General features: G+C 54.9%; 1 protein-coding gene across 11 annotated transcripts in view; it reads left to right on the forward strand.

The window, feature by feature from the left end:
• The window catches only part of Speg (striated muscle enriched protein kinase), a 56,384-nt gene that overhangs the window by 27,206 nt on the left and 16,055 nt on the right, over positions 1-13,123 (forward strand). For 10 of the 11 annotated variants that reach the window (XM_026390404.2, XM_026390405.2, XM_026390406.2 and 7 more), the window contains 13 exons: positions 736-911; positions 3,276-3,536; positions 4,553-4,711; positions 4,843-5,032; positions 5,148-5,371; positions 7,667-7,786; positions 8,005-8,109; positions 8,701-8,907; positions 9,220-9,343; positions 9,439-9,614; positions 12,060-12,172; positions 12,545-12,713; positions 12,942-13,038. In XM_026390404.2, coding sequence (XP_026246189.2) covers positions 736-911; positions 3,276-3,536; positions 4,553-4,711; positions 4,843-5,032; positions 5,148-5,371; positions 7,667-7,786; positions 8,005-8,109; positions 8,701-8,907; positions 9,220-9,343; positions 9,439-9,614; positions 12,060-12,172; positions 12,545-12,713; positions 12,942-13,038 — 2,121 coding nt within the window. Of the gene's footprint in view, positions 1-735; positions 912-2,198; positions 2,951-3,275; positions 3,537-4,552; positions 4,712-4,842; positions 5,033-5,147; positions 5,372-7,666; positions 7,787-8,004; positions 8,110-8,700; positions 8,908-9,219; positions 9,344-9,438; positions 9,615-12,059; positions 12,173-12,544; positions 12,714-12,941; positions 13,039-13,123 lie in introns of those variants that run through there. The other variant, XM_026390411.2, reaches the window with a different exon arrangement.

Genomic DNA, 13,123 nt, shown 5'->3' on the forward strand with positions numbered 1-13,123 from the left:
ATACTGAGAGCTAAATAAGCCAAGTTGATGGCACATGCCTGCAATCCCAGCTACTTGGGAAGCTTAGGCAGGAGGATCTCAAGTTTGAGGCTAGTCTTAGCAATTTAGAGAGACCGTGCTTCAAAATAAAATTTAAGAAAGGATGGGGGCTGTGCCCTGTGGCACACCCCAGTAATCCCAACAGCTCGGGAGGCCAAGGCAGGAGGATTAAGAGTTCAAAGCCAGCCTCAACAATTTAGCAAGACCCTAAGCAACTCAGTGAGACCTGTTTCTAAATAAAATATAAAAAAGGGCTGGGGATGTGGCTCAGTGGTTAAGCATCCCTGGGTTCAGTCCCTGGTACCCCCAAAAAGAGAAAGGACTGGGGATATAGCTCAGTAGTAGAGTGCTTGCCTATGAAATGTGAATCTCTGGGATCAATTCCTAGTATTGCAAAACAAAAACAAACACAAAAACCTACTAAATTGCATGTCTCTATTCCAAGTGAAGTGAGTTTGGAGAAGGGAGAGATCCAGGTGGATTAAGATTGTCTGGAAGTTCTTGGAGCAGGTGGGAAGGTAGAATCAAAGTGAAAACCTTGTCCTGGAATCCAGGGGTGTCTGTGATCACTGGGACAGTTTTGGGGAGCAGATGAACAGGGTAAGGGAGAAGAGGCCTGTGCTTCTCTGCAGCCCTACTTTGCTGAGCATGCAGAGGACCTTGGGTTCTGGGACTGAGTTGTAACCCCTATTTCAGGCTAAGAAACCGCCAGCCTGTGCGCCCAGACCAGAGACGCTTTGCAGAGGAGGCTGAGGGAGGGCTGTGCCGGCTGCGGATCCTGGCTGCCGAGCGGGGCGACGCTGGCTTCTACACCTGCAAAGCCGTCAATGAGTATGGCGCCCGGCAGTGTGAGGCCCGCCTGGAGGTCCGAGGTGAGAGCCCCACACTCTGATGAAGTCCCAACCTGGTCCTGTCCCCTCTGCTGACAGATTTCACACAGTCTCAGTTACAGGATGCCACACTGAAAGGGCTGTGGAGGTCCCCTAGTCTGGCTGCGTATATTGTAGTTGAGTAAACTGAGGCCCAGAGAGAAGAAACAACTCGCCCAAGGTCACACAACAAATTGTTCCACTCTCAGCTTGCCACACAGTTCTGCCTTCCCTAGTTTCCATCATGACAGCCCCTGATGTTAGCCAAAGACCCTGCTTCTTGCAACTGGCCACCCTCCCTCCGTGTTCTTCTGAGCCTATGTTGCCCACTCTGCTCAGTCCTCTCCCTCACACCCTCTCTGTTCTCTTCCCCTTTGCTCTCCCTCCTTGCCCCATTGCTGTGCAGAAGCTCTTGTGGTTGAGGGTAGCAGTGGGGAGAGTCTGATGTCTGGACCCGTTCGGAGGGGCCCTTGATGTGACTTAGGCCTGGTGCATTGCTGGGACCCCAGGGGTGCCAGGATGGGCCCCCAGAGTTGAAGACATAAGGCAGGGGCATCTTGGGCTGTGCAGACAGGTCCTAGCCAGGCTGCCCTCCAAAGGCAGTTGCTTTCCTTCCCTGGGTTGCGGTTTACCCATCATGTCCTATGATGGCTCACGACCAGCAACCTCTCCTTAGTCCTTACTCAGCCATTGTCCCTCTTACCTACAAGCTCAGTCCCTTCCAGCCCAGCAGAGGCCACCTTTGGGAATGCCCCAAGATACCCCCAGGCACCTACTGGAGCCCAGACTCTACGGGTCATTGCCCCGCTGCCAGCCTTACCTCCTCACCCTCCTGGTGCCTTTCATTCCTATGGCTGCCACCTGTTTGGTTTCTAAATTCTTCAGTGCCCCCTTTCCTGGCCTGCTCCTTTTCCAGGGTCTGGCCCTGCCTCGCTTCTCTGTGTTAACCCATGTCTTGGTGCCTCTCTCTTTGGGATTCCTCCCTAACATCCTGTAGGCTTTGGGGTGTTCCTGATGCCTGTGAATGCCTCTCCCTTGGCTGCTCAGGGTCTCTGCCTGCCCAGGAACCCTGGGAACTTGGCCTCTGGCTAGCCTCTGGCCCTCCCACCCTGGGCTGACCTTGGGGGAGCTGAACATGGCAATGCTCCCTAGAGTGTTAGAGGAAGCTCCATATCTAGAAGGGCCCTAGCCAGGTCTGTGCGTGTGCGTGTGTGTGCGTGTGTGTGTGTGTGTGTGTGGTGTGCTGCACTAACCTGCCGCTTGCTGACTGAGGTTTTTGTCTGTACACAGGCGAGTGAGCTCAGGGGGCCGCCTGCGCTCCCCGCCGCTACCCTCCGAGCCGCGCCCCTGTCTCAGGCACCTCTCGGACCTCGCTGTGTTTCACTGCCTCCTGCCCACAGACCCAGCCGGCCTGCTGGCCTGGACCCATCCCAGCCTCCCCTCCCCTCCCCAGCCAATGCAGCACCCTGGGGTAGCCCCTGGGCCCCTGGGGACCCTCCCTCCCCAAGTGGCTGTGCAGGCCAGGAGGCCCCCAGATGGACTGAGTGCTGGGAAGGTGGGGCATGAGGGTTATCAACCCTCCCACACTCTTCCCATGGGGACCACCAAGTGAATGCATGTGCTACGCTGCTACAGGCCTTTGTCTGTCCATCTGTTTGTCTGTCTGTGTGTCTGTGACAGTCAGGGAAAGATACCTCTGAGCTGGAGTGGGATGAGACAGAACAGAAAAGGACAAGACATGGCAGGGAGGGCCCCGAGGGGCAGGGGTGTGGACAGGAGGCTCACAAGGAGTGGGGCAGGGCACTGACCATTCCAGAAATGGGTTTCAATGGCACGACACTTTCTATTCTACAAGAGACCAAAAATCAGAGGCCCGGGGCTGACCCCTGGCCCTGGCAGGGGTAGGGCCCAGTGGGGACTCCCTCATTCACAGTCAGGGTGGGGGTGCTCTGTCTGGGAATGAGGGAGTTAGCCAAGCGTGGCACAGGAGCAGGGCCATTTGTTGGGGTGGAGGTATTTGGAAACACTATTTCTTAGCTCAAATAAAATCCAGTTTGTACCCAGTTGGTGTGCCGCGTTTTCTTTTCTGCCGCCGTCACTGCCACCACATGGCCCTTTGGTTCCCCTCTTGATTCCCTCTTGCCTTTCGTGACTTTTCCCTCCCTGGGCCAACCTGGGTGGCCATCTCAAAGCCAGGTCTAGGAGCTCCTTGCTGTCCTGGCTGGGTGGGTGGACCTTCCCTGTCTCCAGAGGAACAAAATGCATCTCTCTCTCTGTGTCTGTCTCTCTGTGTGTGTGTGTGCGTTTGTCTCCCTCGCCCTGTGTGTCTCTGCTCTGTGTGTGCCCCCTGTGGCTACCTTCCCCCAGCACACCCTGAAAGCCGGTCCCTGGCCGTGCTGGCCCCCCTGCAGGACGTGAACGTGGGGGCCGGGGAGATGGCGCTGTTTGAGTGCCTGGTGGCAGGTCCTGCCGACGTGGAGGTGGACTGGCTGTGCCGTGGCCGCCTACTGCAGCCTGCCCTGCTCAAATGCAAGATGCATTTCGATGGCCGCAAATGCAAGCTGCTGCTCACCTCTGTTCATGAGGACGACAGTGGTGTCTACACTTGCAAGCTCAGCACAGCCAAAGGTAATGACTTGTTCAGGCCCTAGGGCTGCCGTGGGCACCAGACCTGGGTGTGGGGGATAGAGGGGAGAGAGCTGGGTGCAAAATAAAACACCTAGGAAACAGGGTCTCATATCCTTGGGGAGGTGGGGTGGGGTAGGAGATAGTATAGTACTCAAAACAATGAAGCTTCCAATAGTACCTGGCACTGAGAGGGCTCCTGTGTCCGCTGAGATGTAGAGAGCAAATCTAGATTTGTGCTCCTGTTCTTGTCCTACAAGCTCCCAAACAAGCGTCTTTGGACAAGTCCCTTCCTCTGTTTGAGCTGTAGGCTATTCAACTGTAAAAGGGGATCAGGCTAATAACGCACTTTCTAAGGGGACTGCAGGGATTACGTAAATTAGAAAAAAGCACTGTGATGCCTGGGGGTACCTACTAAATGCCAGCTGTTTTGCTATTGATGACATCTCTGACCTGATCCAGAGCTCATGTGAAGAAGAGATGATGGCACCTGCCTCACCAGGTTGTAGGCAAGGTGTAGGCTCACCTCACACCATCATGGAAGGTGAAGTGAGAGGGACTTAGTAAGCAGGAAGAAGCATCAGGTCCGTGTAGGGATTGTTATCTCTCCTCAGAAGATTCTTTACTGGGGATAGAGTAGGGGCCAGGGGCAATTGCTGGGCATGGGACAGGTGGGAGGGAGTTGTGGGATGACAGAGGAGAGTTCTAAGAGTTGGAAGCTGGGGAGGCAGTGGACTTGCCTTTTAGGACCTTCTCACAACCCAACTCCTTCATCCTGCACAGGCAGGGTGAGGTAAGAGGGAGCCCTGGGCCAGGCTCTGGGCAGCCTGCTGCCTCTCCTTACTGACCTCCTGAGAAAGCCTGGCAAATGGATCTTTGCCCACTGCCTTGCCCCCAGCCCTGTTCCCAGAACTTCTGTAGGACTCTGTCCAGGTTCCTTGAGGCTGGGCAGGACCCATGAGGTAGGGTGCCTGGGCCTCTGTGGCCTTCCCTGGCCCAGTGCTGCCTCTCCCCTGCAGATGAACTGACCTGCAGCGCCCGGCTGACCGTGCGGCCCTCACTGGCGCCCCTGTTCACCCGGCTGCTGGAAGACGTGGAGGTGCTCGAGGGCCGTGCTGCCCGCTTCGACTGCAAGATCAGCGGCACCCCACCACCGTCCGTTACCTGGACTCACTTTGGTACACACCCCCCTCCCTATGCCCCTATGCAGATATTGGGAGATCCCAAGGGCCCAGAGCAGGATGGAGTGTATACAGAAGGCAGGGCCCCTGCTATACCGGCTCTGCCCTCCTGTCCTTCCCACCTCCAGGTCACCCTGTAGAGGAGAGTGAGAACTTGCGGCTGCGGCAGGAAGGAGGTCTGCACTCACTGCACATCGCCCACGTGGGCAGCGAGGATGAAGGGCTCTATGCAGTCAGTGCGACCAACACCCACGGCCAGGCTAACTGCTCGGCCCAGCTGTATGTGGAGGAGCCTCGGACAGCTGCCTCAAGCCCCAGGTACCTCCTGGGGCTCCAGGTGCTGTCAGCGCTGCTAACTCTGCCTCTCAGGAGCCCCCATCCTGCACTGGGAGGTGCAGCCCTGTACCTCTGGGCAACCATGTGGTTCTTACAGCTCAAAGCTGGAGAAGATGCCGTCCATCCCTGAGGAGCCGGAACAGGGCGAGCTGGAGCGGCTGTCCATTCCTGACTTCCTGCGGCCACTGCAGGACCTGGAAGTGGGACTGGCCAAGGAGGCCATGCTAGAGTGCCAGGTGACTGGCCTGCCCTACCCCACCATCAGCTGGTTCCACAATGGCCACCGCATCCAGAGCAGTGACGACCGGCGCATGACACAGTGTATGTGTCCAGGAAGGGACCCTTGTGGCACCCTCTTGTCTTTCAGGGCCCTCCCATCAGCCCACCCTTCATTAGGGCCTTCCCTTTTGTAGCTCGACCAGAGATGTGGTGTCTGGCAAAGGGGCCCTCCAGGGCTGTGAGGTCATTGTGTCCCTTCTTGATCCCACACGGTGCCCATCTGTTAATCACCCCTTGATGGCACCTTTAGCACTTACAAAAGGTAGCCCAGCCTGATACTGACCAGATTGTCGAACCCATCTGTGCCTCAGTCTCCTCCTCTGTTACAGGGGTGCTGCTAGAATCGCATCAGCTTGTCTGTGTAAAGCACTAAGAGCCATGCCAGGCAGACAGCGCGTGGCCTGCAGCTGCTCCCCTTCACCAACTGCACCCTTGCTGCCATGCTCCTCAAAAAGGAGCCCCTGATAAAGCCCATGCTTCCTGAGAAGTTTCAAGGAAAGGGCAAGGGTGGCAGCATCTGGCAGGGAAGGCAGCTTGGTCCTGGGTTGTTAACAAATAGCCAGCAAGGCAGAAGGAGGCAGGGGAAACAGAGGGCCATGTTGGGTTGGCATCCTCTAGGCCTGAGCTGTGTTCCCCAGGGAGCACTTTTATTCCATCCTTGAAGGAAACTGATTCTCACGCGAGGTCTGCCTGCCTCTTTAAGTTGTGCCTATACTGTCACCCATGATGGACTTCTCCTGTAGCCACAAGTGACCAAGGTCCTCTTGCTGAGTGCTCAAGACCTGATGTGTATGATCTTACCTTGCCACAGGCCTGTAAGGCAGGCACTATAAGCCCTGTTTACAGATGGGGAAACTGAGGCTTACAGAGGTACAGAGACTTGCTCAAAGACAAGTAAGGACCACCTGACTTGTGCCCATCTCCTAAAGGATGCTCCCAATCACCATGTCCCAGTCTCTCAACTCTACCCTCACCCTATCTCCAGAGCCACAGCTGCAGCTCTGGCCTTTCCACTCGGTCCCCTCCAGCAGCGATTACTGCGCAGCCCCAGGCCTTCCTATCTCCCCATCGGCTTGGAGACCGTGGGTGGGTGTCTGTCTCAGGATCTGAGCTGGCGTCTCTGCTTCTGCCTGAATCTGGGGTCACTGGCAGCCTCTGGCTTCACTTTCCTTATAAATAGTGTCAGCAGAGATAAATGAACGGGTGACTGTTCTATGCAGAGATAACCGCTAAGAGAAGGGAGGGTGTTTGGGGCCATTCCTGACGTGAAGGAGGACAGTGCAAGCCTCCTCATTTCTGTGTCCTACCCAGAGACAGCCTCCTTATCACTCAGGGAGCAGAGTGTAAGGAAAGAGACTTGGAGGAGATGAAACTGAGTTCAAGCCACGGCTTCATCGCTTATTAGTTGTGTGACCTTGGGCAAGTCAATTAATGTCTCTGACCTCATTGGTAAATGGGATAATTTTGTAGAGTTGTTGAAAGTATTAGGATTTCGGGTCAAGGCTGGACACCCAGTAGATGACTTGTTGCAATTCATAATATCACATGTATTTGTTACTTACTGCATGTGAGGCATTGGTTCAGGGTGGGACAAGCAGATTTGGGAAAAAGCAGCCTGGTCTTTAAAGGGACAGACTGGGTAGGCGATATGGCTCCTGGAAGTGAAGAGGAAGAGCCCTGCAATGGCCAGTAATGCACACCCAGCCACCTGCCACGGAGAGCCGGGGCATGGCACAGGGAAGAGAGCCAGGGCATGGTAGGGTAGGCTTCACTAGAATTGTGTCTCAGAGAGAAGGAAGGCTTAGGTCCGAGGAGAACATTCCAAGAGGGAGGAATTTGTGAGCAAAAACGTAGAGATGGAGCTCCTGTGGCTTGTTCAGGGACCTGATGGTCTGTCAGGGTCAAGACATGGAGGAGTATCAAGGGACACGGCTGGAAGGGAATTTGGACTGAAGGGTTTTCCTCAGCCTCTGCTGGAGATGGGTGGAAGGGCAGCTGCCCTGGGGCTGGAGAAGAGGACTGGAGGAGGAGCCTAGGAGCAAAGCTGTGTCAGAGCCTTGACCTGAAGGTTGTGACCCAGTAGAGGTGAGGGAATGAGGAAGCAGCCGACAGGAGAGGGACCCCAGAGGATGCCCCAGTGTGGGAGGAAGCTGTGAAATTACTGGGCATGAAGAGCAATAAGAGGGTCCAGCACTGCTGGCTTCGACCACTCGAAGGACATACTTCTTTCTGCCTCCCCGTCTGTCCCCACTTGCCTCCTCCTTGCAATGGGTAGCGGTTCACCCCTCAAAGCATCCTCCTAGCTTAGCCTCCATGTCACTGTACCTCCCCCACCAGACAGGGATGTACATCACCTGGTGTTCCCTGCGGTGGGACCTCAGCATGCTGGCGTCTACAAGAGTGTCATCGCTAACAAGCTGGGCAAAGCTGCCTGCTATGCCCACCTCTATGTCACAGGTAAGGCACCCTCCTAGCAGCTGCACCCATAGCCAAACCTCCAGTACCACCTGGGTGCTGAGGGAGGGAGGGGCCTCCACCAGTTTCCCCCTGGTTCCCTGGAAATCTTCTAGCCTTGCCCCTGCCCCTGGTCCCCAGCCTCATTCCCTGAAGCTCAGTGATCCTGTGGTGCTCTTGGGCCCTGAAAGATCCATGGACCTCCAACCTGTGGCTTTCAGATGTGGTTCCAGGTCCCCCAGATGGTGCCCCGCAAGTGGTGGCTGTGACGGGGAGGATGGTCACACTCACATGGAACCCCCCCAGGAGCCTGGACATGGCCATCGGTGGGTCAGGGCCATGCGGGGCTTTGGGTGGGGATTGGGGATGGGCAGGGCAGGCTCAGGCAGGGGTATCAAGGACACCAGGCCCCCAAGAACATGGTGGGAGGCAGGAGCAATGGAGTGTTGGGAGTGAAGCCAGGAGCACCTCCGCTGTCTTCTCTCCATGGTGGATGAGGCCCTGGCTCCAGGTCAGGAGAGGAGCCGTGGAGCATCACCACATCCTTGCCCTTTCTCAGTGGGACTAGGTTCCTGGGTCTTGATCCTGGCCATGTTCTTTTCTGCCCTTGTCCAGGATCTCTTCCTGGTCAGTTTCCGTACCTCTGGGAGCAAGGATTTGGGTACAAGTCCAGGGCAAGTGGAATGCTAGGCCCTTCCTCCACATCTGAAGGGGTTGGCAATGGGCAGCTTGAGGGCTTTAGGGCTGGCGTAGGCAATGAGAAAGCAGAGCAGGTGGGAGGCAGGCAGGAAACTTCAGGGGAAACTGAGGCACGCACTCAGAGAAGACCGGGGATGAGTTCCAGGACCCTGAGTGGGCGGGATGAGGAGGCACAGTGACCCTGTGACATCAGCCTCTAGCAACTGTCTCCCCTCCAGACCCAGACTCCCTGACATACACGGTGCAGCACCAGGTGCTGGGCTCAGACCAGTGGACAGCGCTGGCCACAGGTCTGCGGGAGCCCAGGTGGGCGGCCACAGGGCTGCGGAAGGGGCTCCAGCATGTCTTCCGGGTCCTCAGCACCACCGGCAAGAGCAGCAGCAAGCCCTCACCCCCATCGGAGCCCACACAGCTGCTGGAGCATGGTGAGCAGGGGACTCCAAGGGCAGGGCTGAGGGGAGACTAAATAACCATGGCAGGAACAGTGTGGCTGAGTGGGATCCTGGCCCATCAGTGGCAGCAGGGCCCAGAGACAAAGCTAAGGCCCTGGGGTCAGACAAGCTGTAGTCTAGCCCTTGCTCTGCTGCTTCCTGGCTGTGTTCCCTGCACAAAAGACTAAACCTCTCTGAGCCCCAGCTTCCTCATCAACTCTGGTGATGATCGGGGTAAGAGAGGAGCAGTGGGTGTTGAGTTCTCAACATCAGCCCCATATGGAGCCTGTGTTCCCCTTCTCCCAGGCCCACCCCTGGAGGAGGCCCCTGCTGTGCTGGACAAACCAGACATCGTGTATGTGGTAGAGGGACAGCCTGCCCATGTCACCATCACCTTCAACCATGTGGAGGCCCAGGTCGTCTGGAGGAGGTAGGACTCCTTACCTGCTGACCCATTCCCCGTATGTAATAGTCCAGCCCCAACTTGGCCTAGGAGGACCTCCTGTCCTGTCTTGTGTCCCTTAGCTGCCGAGGGGCCCTCCTGGAGGCACGGACAGGTGTGTATGAGCTGAGCCAGCCGGATGATGACCAGTACTCTCTTCGGATCTGTCGGGTGAGCCGCCGGGACGTGGGGTCACTCACCTGTACTGCCCGCAACCGCCATGGCACACAGGCCTGCTCGGTCACACTGGAGCTGGCAGGTGGGTGACAGTAGGCATTCTTCCCATTCCTTCCTCTGAAGCACACTTCTGGTGTACACACCCACCTGCCTCTGGGGATCACATCCCATGTCCTCCCTCTCAGGCTTGTACATCTAATGGCAGTAATAATACCAGTACTAGTAATAATAGCAGTGATAATACTAATAAAATATTGATTGGGCACCTAGTATGTGCCAGGATCAGTGATGAGTGTTTTACATAGATCACTTCATTTAATACCTATAGCAAGCTCATGCAATGGGGTTGGTTATTATCCCCATTTTATAGGTGAGGAAACTGAGGCTCAAAAGTGTGCTAACTAACCTGGCCCAAGGAGCCAGGTTAAATAAATAAATAAATACAGGAGCTGGGTTCAAGTGTGGATGTCAGACTCCAAAGCCCTGGCTCTTATGCTAAGCCCAACAGGAAAGAGATCTCAGCTATAACAAGAGTGGGAAGACTGAATTAATAAAAACAAGCAAAGCCCCTGAGCGCAGCTTATCGCCCAACTCCCATCTCTGAGGCTCTTGGCTGCCTTTTTGTACAACCCTCTTTGACCGGGCCTCCCAACCTTCACAGCAAGTCCCCTTTTTATAATTTCTCCTTTAAGGATGTAGCCTCTTAAGCCGTAGCATGCTTAAGTAGTAATTGTTTTGTTTTCCGGTTGTTAATTAACTCCAGACATCTGTAACTGCCACTCAGAACTTCAGGTCCACATGAGCTGAACAGTGCTACCTGCCGAGTGATATAATTCCAGCCAAAAGCAAAGAAAGTGACATGTTAGTTAGCACAGGCGATCTGGGCAAATGGCCATTTTCCAGTGCTTTAAAACCATCATGGACATTCACTTGAAACTTTCTGGTGCTTTGACCTTCATAGCTTGCTTCCCCGCTCACCTGGGGACCAGATTCCTAGAAAGGAGGGAAAGCAGTAAGGGGTGAGAAGAAGAGATGGGAACCCTCCTGACTTGGAGGTGAAGAGGGTAGATGGGGTGGGGCCACAGATTCCTGGGGGCCCCCTTTGGAGAGTCTTGCCCTTTGCCCAGCCATGATCCCCAGCACTTCCTACTCAGTCACTGCTTTGTTCCCCAACAGTGCCATCTGCAAGACTCATCTTCCTTCCCAGACACAGCCCTATGTTTGGAGCGTAGAGGCCCTGGCCCTAAAAGCCCTGCAGCACAGTTTGGCCAGAGCAGTGAATGAGGGAGACTATGTTCCACCCAGCCAGGGCTAAAATGGACCTGGAGCTTGCATTAGCACCCCCATTCACTGGGCTCCAGCCCAGCCCCAGCCGGGCAGGGCAAGTGGAATGCTAGCCCCCTTCCTTCACATCAGCTACATTGCAGTGTCTGTCCCCCACATTCCTAGAACAGAGCCCCCTGCTGTCTGCATAAAGCCAAGTGGGTCCCTGAAGTGGGTCTATACCTGGCCACCCTGCTCCTCTCTGAGGTCCTGATCACTCCCACTCTCCTTAAAGCCAAGATCCTCAAACATGCTTAGGACAGAGCACATGGAAATCATAGGCTTCTTCACAAATGTATTTAATGCAAAAATATATTTAATTAATGAGAATTAGAAATGGCTTTGCAGGTCCACATGTATGTGGAGGATAAAATCAATCACCTGTGGGAGAACTAAGTAGAAAGTTAGCTTCTAGACTGTCTGGTTAACATTTGGGGGTTATCTTGCTGTCTTCCAGATGGTAGAAAGTCCCCTAAACATTTAAATAAGATTCAGATGGAAAAACTTTAAGATAAAGGTAATGTTGCCAGGAGTGGTGGGGAACGTCTCTCACTCAGCTCTTTAGGAGGCTGAGGCAGGAGAATCAAAAGTTCAAGGCCAGCCTAGGCACTCAGAAAGACTCTCTCTCAAAAAATAAAAAAGGCCGGGGATGTAACTCAGTGACAGAGGGCTTATCTAGCATCTAGCTCAATTCCCAGTCCACAGAATAAAGAGAAAAAGAAAGTACCACAGAAAAAAAGGCCATGTCATCCTTGAGCAGTAGTCTAGTGGAACTGTGAGAAGGGCAGTCGCCCACAGGGGGCAGCATTGAGCTGCACGGTGCTTGTTGGTTAATACAAGAAGGGAAGTGGCTCAGGATGGCCAGTCCTGATTTTTCAAGAGACAGGAAATCCAGATTTCTTTTATGTGTGACAACTCTCCTAATTTCAAAGCTAGTAAATGAACGCTGAAGGTCAAACCAAGTAAGCCTGTACCTGTGACGGTTTTTCGGAGATTTGGAGAACGTTATGTTTGGATTTATAGGGAGAACACTTGGTCCAGGCAAGGAACTTTGGTGTTCTGAGGGGTAGTTGGCCTGGGAGGCTAGGGCCTGGCATTCCGAGAAGCCAGTTGCTGATGGGGTTTAGAAGAAGGACGGAGAAGACAGGACTTTGGAGAACGTGCTAATCCCGCCCTTCTACTCACCTGTTCCTGTATGTTTCAGAGGCTCCCCGGTTTGAGTCCATCATGGAGGATGTGGAGGTTGGGGCTGGAGAAACCGCTCGCTTTGCTGTGGTGGTTGAGGGGAAACCGCTGCCAGACATCACATGGTACAAGGTCAGTGGGTGATATAGGCCTCAGCAGGGATCAGGCCAGCTTGCCCGAGCCTGGCAGATGGGGAAGGGGTCCCCTGGGAGCTTGAGAGGTTCTGGAGGCCTTAGGAACAAGGAGTCTGGGCAGAGATGTGGTTAGGAGGAGGAAGTGGGATCCAGGTGATTGACTAAAAGGTGCAGGTCTTTTAGCTAAGCTAAGGGAGAAGCTGACTCTGGGTCCTGGAGGAGCAAGGCCACTGGTTTGGAGATGCCACCTGGTGAATGGGCTGCTGGCTCACAGATCTAGATGAATCTGGGTCTCTAGTATGGAAATAAAGCTGGGTGCCAGGTGGAGGTGAGGCCAGGCCCAGGCTGGAGGTAACACCTACCTCTGCAGGACGAGGTGCTGCTGGCTGAGAGCAGCCATGTGAGCTTTGTATATGAAGAGAACGAGTGTTCCTTGGTGGTGCTCAGCACGGGGACCCAGGATGGGGGCGTCTACACCTGTACTGCCCGGAACCTGGCAGGGGAAGTCTCCTGCAAAGCAGAGTTGGCTGTGCACTCTGGTGAGCTGTAGTTCCTGGGGAGAAGGGCCAGATGCCCACTTCCAGGAACATGATGTGAGCCCCTGCCCTTCACTCCTGACCATCGCATCCCCCAGCCCCAGCTCCCCACCTTAGGCCCCAATATTCTTGCTCCTCTTCTGTCTCCTTCAGTTTCCTCATTGGTCCCAGTCTCTACCCTTGTCCCTTTCATGCCCTCCTCACCTAACCTCAGGACATCTGTTTCCACAGCTCAGACAGCTATGGAGGTCGAGGGGGTCGGGGAGGATGGAGAACATCGAGGAAGGAGACTCAGCGACTTTTATGACATTCACCAGGAGATTGGCAGGTGTGGAGCTGGGAAGCACCAACGTAGGGGGCCAAGAGAGGCTGGTGGGTCCGAGGGCCAGAAGAGGGTAGAGGACAGGGCTGCA

Source organism: Urocitellus parryii, chromosome 1 (assembly GCF_045843805.1).
Source record: "Urocitellus parryii isolate mUroPar1 chromosome 1, mUroPar1.hap1, whole genome shotgun sequence".
NCBI classification, from domain to species: Eukaryota; Metazoa; Chordata; class Mammalia; order Rodentia; family Sciuridae; genus Urocitellus; species Urocitellus parryii.